We start from the raw sequence: 11,362 nt of genomic DNA, 5'->3' as shown, positions 1-11,362 counted from the left end.
CTTTTGTACTTTTAAGGTACAAATATGTACCCTTGAGATATTAATACGGACCCAAATGACAGCTTGTGTACCTTTATTTCTGAGAGTGTAACAAATTGTGTGTGTAAAGATACATAAATAAAATAACAATACACATTTATGTTCCTGTTTACCCCCTCGTTTCTTCTAAAAAAATCTGAAAACAAACATCCATTTGATCGTTAATTCTTCATCTCTGTAGAAAACAAATATGCAATTAAACATCATGTCCCATTTTTAATAAAAATGACTAAAGATGTTTGTTTCTCTTTAGTATTTCTCTTTTATTTCGGGGCCCTTTATTCAAAATGGGGCCCTAGCACTGAAAGTCAAAAGACTCTATCTCTATAGATATCTTTTCTGTAGATTCAGGGTTTTTTTTCGACCCCCCTAATTAATGCTTGATTTCCCATAAACAACAAAACAACATGTATGAGGGGTCAGCCCTTTAACAGTAAGAAGTAGCTTTCTCTGATCTTCGATCTATATCTTAAATATTAATAATAAAAAATGTATAATATATAATTAATGGATAAGATCTAGAACTGCAAATTTTTCTGTTAAATTATATTTTTCCTAGCATTGAGTGGCGCATTATGCATTCACAATGGTACAAACCGTTATATATATATATATATATATGATCACCCCTCTATAACTGTTACCATTGTGAATGCATAATGCGCCACTCAGTGCAAGGAAAAATATAATTTAACAGAAAAATTTGCTGTTCTAGATCACCGATAGACATCTTAAGTATTCACTTGTCTTGTAAAATATGTGTTTAAATCTGCATGTAGCCTCTAAAAAAAGCCACTAAATATTCCTTAAAACACTGACTGAAGTATAAGGTTGCTTAATTATAGGCTATTGCTCCAGCGTCACCTAGTGTCAGATTAATGTCTGCTTGCATGTCTAACATTGATTGTGTCTATAATTTACAGTACTTTGCACAAACAATCTACTGTTTTTACCATTTCAGACCTGTTCACGTAAAAAAAGTGAATAAACGTTTTCATCAAGGCAAATATATTTTTTTAAATAAATTATATTAACTTCTGCTTCTACATACTATTTGCATGGACGAGCAGGTCTGACAGGTTAGTTTAGTTAACCTACCCGAACACCAGATACACCCGGCTAAATTCCGACAATAGTCGGTCAGCAAGTGTCCTTTTAATTTTAGTTTACAACAGTTTAAAATGCAATTGCAAACATGTACTATTATTGCAGGTCTATTCGTTTCATTTGTTGGCATCCTTTTGCTCGTCGTTAATACCGAAGACTTCAAAGAACCAGCGCAGCTCATGGTAATGACTTCTTTTTGTTGTTGTTGTTGTTGTTGTTTTTATAAAGTGAAATACTCACACTAAGCTGTCGAGTCAAAAGAAAGTTTCAGCTTTCTGATGAGATATGAATTCAAAAAAATTCTTATGTGTCGAGCAGAACATTTGCCTGGCATGTGGCAGGCAGCCATTGAATCTCAGCTGGCAGCTTTAGTGACAGTGTTGACTTGCTGCTTATGAATTGGAATAACGATAGTCACAAGCAGGCATTCAAATCATTCACGTGAAAGCTCTTATAAAATAAAAGTGAACTAAAGAAAAAAAAAGTAAAAAAAATGTATGTGTATATATATATATATATATATATATTGCAAGTTAAAATAAATGAAACTAGAGCTGATAATACCCCCCCCCCCCCCCCCCCCCCCCCCCCAAAAAAAAAAAAAATGTGTAAACGACCATTTGTTTAAGGACATCTTTTTGGCCTCTTTTAATGCTTTTAAATGTTTTGCTGCATTTATGGGCTGCATCACCCATGTATTCAGGTAGTTCCACATGATGCGATTTACTTTCTATGTGTGATTTGGTTGGACAGAAATCACAGGACTGAATATTCTGCTTAGCCCATCCACATAGATAAGAAAAAATTAAGGTTGAAGGAAAGCAGTGAAGTAAAAGTACCCATACAGCACTAAAAATGTACTCAATTTAAAGTAAAAGTACACACTTTTAAAACTACTGTACGTTGCAATTTCTGAGAAACACTACTCAATTACAGTAGTTTGAGTATTTGTAATTTGTTACTTTACACCACTGAATATTTCAAATAAACATTCCATCCGTCTGCATAAAATATAATAAACTAGATAAATACAAAACAAAGGATATAAAACAGAAAAACAAATTGTGCTTTATATATTTTTTCCAAGTCTTAAGTAGTTAGACATTGAATAATCCAACGTAAAGTAGCTCTTCACTATATATAAATTAAATGCAATTAATCTTTGTTAATGCTAAAATTATATAATTTCTTGCACCCTCATGCTTTAAACTCACTTATGTTAACATCATAACAGAAAAAAAGCTCATGAAAATTTTGAACTTTTAACTATACAATGGCTAAACTTTGCAACTAAGTAAAAAAAAACCACATGCATTTTAAATTGTGGTCACCAATAATCCCCATCCTGAGATGTGACTATTGCGGATGTGCACATTTCAATTGTTTATGCTGAAGTGACATATGGTGCAGCCCTAAATGAATCCAAGACAAGTTTGTGGAAAATGTTAACAGATGTGTTTGTCTCCAGTATGGAATAGTTCTGGATGCTGGATCCTCTCATACGTCCATGTTTATCTACAAATGGCCAGCAGATAAGCAGAACGGCACTGGCATTGTCAGTCAGCACAGCGAGTGTCGTGTGAAGGGTGAGTAAATAGTATACATCATTTTTATTTTCTGATTGTAGAGGTAACAGAAAGAAAGAAGATACACAAGAAGTGTAAGATTGACACTTACCCTAATATCAAATACAGAGAAAACTCAAACATCAGATATTGCAGAACTCAGATGTAAAAAATTAATTAATGAAAGGGATTTGTCTTCATTTATTCTTCCTAAATATAGTTCTGAATTGGTCATGCTTTTTTTATCTCATTGTTATTCTTCTGTTGTTCTCACATTGCTTCAGGTGAAAACATCTGCAGAAATGTAAATGAGACGAACAACACAGCGTTCCTAATTCATTTCCAGCATTGCATTAAATTGCATTGCATTAAATAATTGTCCCATGTTCTCTCTCTTATGATTATCTGTCACTTTTGCACTGTCCACTAAGCTGATGTCAATATAAGTTCAACATCCAACATCCTCTGGAACGCGCTTTCACTAGAATTAAAATTGGCTTCATTACAAACAATTTTGTAAGTCTAAATAAAAGACTTGTGTATTTTCTAGGTCGTTTGAAGCATAAGTTCCTTCCTCGGGAGTCCAATGGTCTCGTTTTTAATCCTGTTTAGTGTGGTCAACTGTAGTAGCATCTTTTAGGCGGAATTAAAGGGCCAGTTACTTTCTTGTTTTAGGCATTACAAGCAAAATGTTTTGTATAATCTATTTGACATCTTTTATGTTCTCTTTTACACTCTGTGCCTATTGCTGTTTTGTTTTATGTTCATACTGCTTGTTTGTATCTTCTCTCTAAAGCACTTTGTGCCGTCTTGTGGCCTCTTGGAAACGTGCTACTGTATATAAATACATCGAACTTGAACTTGTGCCTTCCACTGTCAGATTACAAACATTTTAATAGCTTCTTCCACAATTTTTTCCCTGTACCAGGAGGAGGGATATCCAGTTATGCTGGAATCAAAGGAGCAGCAGCACGTAGCCTTGAGGAATGCATGGATAAAGCCACTAAAAGCATCCCGAAATCTAGACAGAGGATTACCCCCGTGTATCTGGGGGCAACTGCAGGCATGAGGCTACTGAAGTGAGTCTGAACACGGTTCAAATGATGAATGCACACTGATGCGTTGATCATTATATAACCTTTCCCAATATCTGCACTGCATTTTATGACATACAAACTGTAAATCGTAAAGACTCTTCACTTCACATGTTCATCCACAGTATGAGTGCACTAAATAGGGTGGAATCAATCGCAGATAATATTTTTGCACAGTATTTCTAAACCCAAAGAGTCGGCTGAGGTCTTAAAAGAAGTTGGAGAAAAACTGAAGAGCTATCCGTTCAGCTTTAAAGGAGCATCTATCTTAACTGGACAAGATGAGGGAGCTTATGGATGGGTCACAGTCAACTACCTGCTGGAGAATTTTATTAAGGTAGTGGCTGATTTTTTGTTTTGCTATACAATTATATATTTTGGGTAATTAAAATACCAATTGATTAGATGCACCCTCTCTCTGTCTGCCCGTTTCTTCAGTATGGTTTTGTGGGTCAGTGGATTACTCCAGGCAGAGATACAGTTGGTGCGCTGGACTTTGGCGGAGCGTCTACTCAGATCACCTTTGTGACGAAACAGACCGTGGAGAACAAGGATGACCTGATGAAACTGCGGCTGTACGGGCGAGACTACCAGATCTACACTCACAGTTTTCTGTGTTATGGACAAGACCAGGCTTTACTCCGACTGCTGGCACATCTAATCAAGGTTAAGTGCAAACTTTTACCCTGGTTTAGATTAAACGGTTACATTGTTCAGAATATAATATCTAATGTTTTCTCTTTCTTTATGCATGTTACAGACTCAGGGTTCAGACACATCTATAGTCCACCCCTGTTATCCTGCAGATTACAGCAGCTCTATAAAGCGGAGCAGTGTGTTTGATACTCCATGTGTTAAAAGACAAACTCCTTATAAACCTGATGATGAGCTGCAAATAAAAGGCACCGGAAACTACAATCAGTGTCTAGGAAATGTTTCTCAACTCTTCTCCTTTAGCAGCTGCTCTTATTCCAAATGCTCTTTCGACGGAGTCTTTCAGCCCAACATTACTGGAAACTTCATGGTAAGCCTTGCTACTGTGTAAAATATTATTCTTGAAATAAATTAGAAAAAACTTAGGAGTTGTTTCTTTTTAGTGAATCAGTGACATATAGTACATCACAATTAGCGTGATCTGACTCCTGAATAATTTATTCATAGAGTATGAGTTGTTCATTTTAGTGAATCAGTAAGATACAGTGAAGCTTTGACTCTTGAACAAATAGTTTTAAAATTGAGCAATAGTCTGATTGCCAACCGAATAACTATACATAGTCTGCTCCTTTTGGGGAATCAAAAAAATACCTTGTAAGCATTGTAGTCTGTTTCTCAAACCGTCTGGTTTGGAAATGTTGAACACCTTACAATCTGAATCTCTTGATGAGAGGGAAAAAAAGAACCCCTTAGATCCCAAAAGACTTTGTGATAAACTAAACTTTGAACAAACTATTATTCGCATATATATAGCTAATACAGTATATCTCTTTCTTTGGCACAGGCATTTTCTGCATTTTATTACATTCATCAATTCTTGCAAAAAGCTGCAGGCATCACCATCACGTCTCCAGCGGATTTAGAGCACGCTGCCCAGTTTGTCTGCAACATGAGTTTTCAGCAGGTACCAGCCCATTGAGAGAATGTATTTATTTTAAAGGAACAGTTCACCAAAAGAATTATCTACACACTCTCAGAAATAAAGGTACAAAACCTGTCACTGAGGTGGTACCTTTTTAAAAGGTAGTTTTTTGTTTCTAACAGGTCCTTAAAGGCACATATTAATACCTAAAAAGTACAAATGTGTACCATAAAAGTACAAAAGTAAACCTTAAAGGCACAAAAAGTGTACCCTAAAGGTACTAATTGTCAAAACTGTACCTTTTGAAAAGGTACCACCCCATTGACAATTTGTGTACCTTTATTTCTGAGAGTGCATGTACACAAGGTCATCTGAGATGCAGGTGTTTTTTTAAATTCAATTAAATTTGCCTTTATTTGTATAGCGCTTTTACAATGTACATTGTGTCAAAGCAGCTTCACATTGAAGATCATACTAAACTGAAACAGTGTCAGTTCAGTTTTTAGCGTTTAAGTTCAGTTCAGTTTCGCTCAGTTCAGTGTGGTTTAATAGTCACTACTGAGAGTCCAAAGACTCTGAAGAGCAAATCCATCGATGCGTAGCTCTATTGATCCTAAACCATGAAAGCCAGTGGCGGTGGTGAGAAAAAAACTTCACTAATTGGCGAAAGTAAAGAATTAAAAAACCTTGAGAGAAACCAGGCTCAGTTGGGCACGATCATTTCTCCTCTGGCCAAACGTCTTGTGCAGAGCTGCAGTCTAGGCGCCGGAGGCTGGAAAGCTGGACCGAAGACTAGTCTGTCCCCGTTTTTCTTCAGTAAACAATTAAAGTAGAAGTAGCTGCTTCTTGGTGAACTACTAGCACTTTGGGAGTCACAAATCATGCAAAACACTGGCTACAATCATTGAGATTTTATGAAGCACGTTGATTGGTCCCTACAAGAAACTGAGTATTAATTAGTTATTCAATACAAGCTTCCATTTGTTGACTCTTAAAGGTAAGGTAGCTGATTTTAGAGAGGCTAAAACTGTTGCTAAAGCTAAAGACCCTGTCTGCCTTAGATTATCAGTTTAAAAAGCCATGCCTCCAGCAAAAAACAAAAACAGAACTTTGAAATGATGAGGGAGATAACCTCATCTCTCATTCACCAGCCAGAAACAATAAATAAATCATTGAATCGGATTAGACCATTAGCAGCTTGCTCAAAATAAAAAAAGAGGTAGGATAAATAACCTGTTTAAAGATTGACTAATCTATATTTACATCATGATGGAAAATTCAAAGTTTCCCTGCTTGAAAGCCTGAAAATAGTCACCAGCTTAGATACTAAGTACCCTGCCTTTAAAATTAGCGGTTTACTTGCTATAGTTTCAGCTAAAACCTTTTTATGCTATACTAAAGAAAAGATTATCTTCATTTTGGATGGCTGCAGGATGAGTAAACTGAAAACAATTATTCCATCACTTTCAACTCACTTGTCAATCTAAGACTCTGAGAGGTTGCATTTTCTTCTCTATACTTTAGATACAGCTCTTCTGAATACTTTGTATAGTTTGATTGAATCATTATAAACTAATGCAGTATTTCATCTTAGCTGTTTATGAAATTCAATTCACTTAACCTTTATTTCTATAGCTCTTTTACAATGTAGACTGTCATAGCAGCTCAACACAGAAGTTGTAGTAGATTGAAACTGTGTCAGTCCAGTTTTCAGAGTTGAAGTTCAGTTTGGTTCAGTTCAGTGTGGTTTAATTTTCACTGCTGAAAGTCCATCAATGCGCAGCTCCACAAGTCCCAAATTCAATCCAACACTACCAAGTGTATTACCAAGCTTGTCAGAGCTAAAAATTCTTGAGACCAGCCCTTAATTAAACTCAAATGTGATTAAACTTTAAATATTCCCTTTAGGCAATACCGTCTAACTCCCTCTTTCTTTCTCAGATGCAGAACAAGTTTCCCACTGAGGGGGATCATTTGAGAGACTACTGTGCAGATTCTGTGCTTATGCGGGTGCTCCTGATTAATGGATATGGTTTCAGTGATCTCTCCTTTCCACACATCTCCTTTCAGGAAAAAGTAAGACACTCAGAAAGACCACTATGCAGTTTTAAGACATATCCTGTCAGTAACATCGACAAATTGTGTTGGTTTGCAGGTTGAAGACACCTCTGTCGGCTGGTCTCTTGGCTACATGCTAAGCTTAAGTAACTTGCTGGATGCTGAAAATGCGATGGTGAGGAAAGCACTGCGTCCAGATGCGTGGCGTGCCGCCGTTCTTCTTTTCTCAGTCCTTGTTATTGCATCTTTATTTTTTCTGTTGCGAAGCTACCAAAAGAATGGCACAAAACTTTGTTGTTACATTTGATCATTGTGAACTGAAGAGTTTAACTGTGATTGTGAAATTATAAGCTTTATATGTAGAGGTGTAAAAGGTTTGTACTGACAAAACATTAATTATTTATGTGTGTTTGCGTCAGATCAGTGTGGTTCATCATGATAATTATTTTTTTAACACTTCAAAATATGAAATGCACTTAACATTTACAAGTATGTAAATGTGTAAAGACATGAAGTCATAAATAAATGATCAACACACTAATCGTATATGGTGTGCTTAGCTATTTATTGAACTTTGGGTAGTGTGGAAATTTGTTACAAAGAAATCTTTCTTTTTATAGCCATGCACTGTTGTGTAAACATCTTAGTTTCTGATCCTTGATCAGCTCAGAAGAAGATTTATTGTTTTGTAATGGTCCAAATGTAAGAGAGATTTAATGAAAATTTAGCAGTTCATGACCTGCTTGAATTAACAAAAACCTTTGTTTTTGGGAAAAAGTAACATGTATTTAGTTGTATTTAATGTTTTATCTTGTAATATATACACACACCTAAAAATGTATATATACCTAAAGTGCAAACTTAACCAAAAAATAGCAAGTAGGCTACTGTTCAGTTCTCCCTCTATCAATCTATGAAATGATGGTGTTCATTTAACTTACAAATGAGAGGCACAATATGTAAAAAAATATTCTAAAAGTCTTGATTTCCATTTGATGTATCGCATTTAAACTTTGTATAATATGATACCTCCATTATGATTTAGCTTTTTACAATATTTTTTATCAAACACTGATGACATAACCACTTATGTTTATTGTGTTACCAATATTTGAAGTAGTATTTTGGTAAACATATGCAACTTAAGGTAACTAACTCATTGAAATATAACGGTAACAGTTCAGCTTCTTTGGTCATTATATTTAAATGAAAAAAAAATCTATTGCTCACCATGGGGCGTCATGGTAAAGGTCTCTGGTTCGAGCCTCTGCTGGGCCAGTTGGCATTTCTGTGTGGAGTTTGCATGTTCTTCCCGTGTTCATGTGGGTTTACTCCGGGTTCCCCTATAAGTCCAAATACACGTGCTATAGGTGAATTAAATAAGTTAAATTGTCTGTAGTGTATGTGTGTGAATGAGAGTGTATGGGTGTTACCTGGGGATGGGTTGCAGCTAGAAGGGCATCCGCTGCATAAAAACATATCCTGGATAGGTTGGCTGTTCATTCCGCTGTGGTGACCCCTGATTAATAAAGGGACTAATTCGAAAAGAAAATTAATGAATAAATGAATACTCACTGGGGGCTTTCTATTTTTGCCAAAGGAGAACATTTTCTTTGTCTTTCTTTTTCCCCCTTTAATTTAGATATACATACAAAAGAAAGTGGAAATGGCGCCTTTATAGACTTATAAATATCAAAACCAATTTAAAGTCTAAAAACATTGAAATATAAGATTGAATGAAGAAATTTCAGACATTCTAAAGTTACACCACAGACAAAATTTAACACCACAGACTTCATATTGCATAAAAGGTATAACATTCATTCATTTGTTTTCTTTTCGGCTTAGTCCTCCTATTAATCAGGGGTCACCACAGCAGAATGACCCGCCAACTTATCCAGCATAATTTTTACGCAGCGGATGCCCTTCCAGCCGCAACCCGTCACTGGGAAACATCCATACACACATTCACACACACTCAAACACTATGGTCAATTTTAGCATACCCAATTCACCTGTACCGCATGTCTTTGGACTGTGGGGGAAACCGGAGCACCCGGAGGAAACCCACGCCAACATGGGGAGAACATGCAAACTCCACAAAGAAATGCCAACTCACCCTGCCGAGGCTCGAACCAGCAACCTTCTTGCTATGATGCAAACGTGCTATTCACTCCGCCATCGCATCACCTCAAAAGGTAACATAAAAGTTTGAGAAAAAAAATGAAACTCATAATAAGCAGTAGGACTAAATCAAGCATTTACGCTGATAAAACAACATTTAGAAAAAAAATGATTAGAAAATTGAAATGATTATGTGGTGTTACAAGACAGTACACTACAAACAAACTAGCTTAAGTTCAGACTTTTCTAAAATGGAGGTTGTATGTATTTATGAAAATGTTGACTAAATTATGTCAGACCGTAATTTAAGTCACTTGTTCTTTATGTGCTCTATGTTACAGAATTACTGGATGCACTATTTTACAATTATGTCTAAGGTGTTGCAGGTGATTATAGACCCATCCCCTAATGTTGCCATTTTGGGGGTTCCAAAGATTTGGTCCCAGTTTAATTCTAAACAACTTGATATTTTGACCTTTACCCTATTGTTAGCTAGGCGTCGTATTCTACTTCACTGGAATTCAATAAGCCTCCAACTACATCCTAATGGCTTGTGGATACCATGCATTTTTTTCTAAAGTTGGAAAAGGTTAGATGCTCTGGGAAAACAAATTTCTTTAAATAGTAGCAATGTTTTATAACTTACTTGAACTCTCTTAGCATATTGCCTTCCATTTAATAAATGCACTCCTCTTCTTTTTTAGTTCATTTATGTTGTAGTAATTACATTTGTGTTTGTTTTCCACTATTATTATCTCATACTTTTTAAATGTAAAAATTGACTTTCAACATTGACAACGTATCTGAACATTTAATTGTGATTGTTGAATGTCAGCATTCACCTAGTTGTAATTTTCTGTACCCTTTTATTACTATTGTTTTCATTTGTCTTTTCCCCTTCTTATTATTATTAATTTTTAGTTGTATTATTATTATAATTATTATTATTTTCTTTCTCTTCTCTTGTAAAAACAACAACAACAACAAAAATAATGATATGTAACTTTTTGGACTGAAACAGTGTTTGTTTTTTCGAAATAAAAAATGAACATAAAAAAGTAGAATGTAGAATGTACTCACCATGCACTCTCAGATCAACCTTCTTCTTCGTTTTATGGCGAGTTGCGAACCAACTTTAAAGGTGCATATCGCCACCTACTGTGATGGAGTGAGAAGAGGTTGAACTGGTTTCCTAAATTCTATTGTAGAATCCCCTATTTTTAATGAACCTTATTACTGCCTTTATTTGTCTTACTGAATCTAAACCATCTTTTAATAAACCCTTTATTGTGAAATCCTAGTATCCTAAACTTTGCAATTCCTCTTTAAGGTTTCTTCTTTCATTTTTATATGCTTTGCACCTTTTTAAAACATGTTCTACTGTCTCATCTGTTAGACATGTGTTGCATAAACCTGTCTCATGTTTCCCCATTATGTGTAATGTTTGATTTAAAAATGTATGTCCTGTTCTTAAACGTGTTAAAATAACTTGTTCTCTTCGACTAAGATTATGTGATATTTTGCTTTTCTTTACTGTTTTTTGGATCTTATGATAATGTCTACCTGTGTTATTGGACTCCCAAACTTTCTGCCATTTCCTATAACAAGCTTCTAAGATTAGGCTTTTTCCTTCTGCTCTCCTTAGTGAAATGTGTCTAATTGGTTTATTTTGTTGTAGAGATTCTTTAGCTATTTTATCTGCCTCCTCATTGCCCTGAATACCGACATGCGCTGGAACCCACATTAAATGAACTATTACTCCCATCTGTGTTAGATTATTAAACTTGATCATAATTTCT

General features: G+C 35.4%; 1 protein-coding gene and 1 long non-coding RNA gene across 5 annotated transcripts in view; one reads left to right on the top strand and one right to left on the bottom strand.

Moving 5' to 3' along the window:
• Positions 1–10,672, bottom strand: part of LOC137495597 (uncharacterized) — a 33,999-nt gene extending 23,327 nt beyond the window's left edge. For 2 of the 3 annotated variants that reach the window (XR_015491280.1, XR_015491278.1), the window contains exons 1-4: positions 10,644–10,672; positions 9,559–9,629; positions 8,873–8,974; positions 8,670–8,782 (exon numbers count right to left, since the gene is read on the bottom strand). This is a non-coding gene — a long non-coding RNA (uncharacterized LOC137495597). Of the gene's footprint in view, positions 1–5,434; positions 7,707–8,669; positions 8,783–8,872; positions 8,975–9,558; positions 9,630–10,643 lie in introns of those variants that run through there. The other variant, XR_015491279.1, reaches the window with a different exon arrangement.
• On the top strand, positions 820–8,011 carry entpd2a.2 (ectonucleoside triphosphate diphosphohydrolase 2a, tandem duplicate 2). 2 transcript variants are annotated; one of them, XM_087253555.1, is made up of 10 exons: positions 820–1,118; positions 1,252–1,328; positions 2,615–2,732; positions 3,640–3,790; positions 3,983–4,142; positions 4,244–4,471; positions 4,566–4,829; positions 5,304–5,423; positions 7,323–7,457; positions 7,537–8,011. In XM_087253555.1, exons 2-10 carry the CDS (start codon positions 1,326–1,328, stop codon positions 7,744–7,746), a joined length of 1,389 nt encoding a protein of 462 aa, XP_087109681.1. In that variant the 5' UTR covers positions 820–1,118; positions 1,252–1,325; the 3' UTR covers positions 7,747–8,011. The 2 variants fall into 2 exon arrangements, with proteins under 2 accessions (XP_087109681.1, XP_087109680.1); XM_087253554.1 differs by lacking the exon at positions 820–1,118 and having other exon boundaries at positions 1,147–1,328.
• Positions 10,673–11,362: the final 690 nt, after the last annotated feature.

The sequence above is a fragment of the Danio rerio genome, chromosome 5, assembly GCF_052040795.2.
Source record: "Danio rerio strain M-AB ecotype USA chromosome 5, GRCz13ab, whole genome shotgun sequence".
NCBI lineage: Eukaryota > Metazoa > Chordata > Actinopteri > Cypriniformes > Danionidae > Danio > Danio rerio.
This window is presented reverse-complemented; position numbering and strand designations above follow the sequence as displayed.

What these genes read in the sequence shown, in the direction of transcription:
- entpd2a.2 (XM_087253554.1), top strand. Translation starts at nt 1,221, where the DNA reads ATGCAATTGCAAACATGTACTATTATTGCAGGTCTATTCGTTTCATTT. An exon ending in AAGAACCAGCGCAGCTCATG is followed by an intron (nt 1,329 to 2,614) that starts GTAATGACTTCT and finishes GTTTGTCTCCAG; the next exon opens with TATGGAATAGTTCTGGATGC. An exon ending in GCAACATGAGTTTTCAGCAG is followed by an intron (nt 5,424 to 7,322) that starts GTACCAGCCCAT and finishes TTTCTTTCTCAG; the next exon opens with ATGCAGAACAAGTTTCCCAC.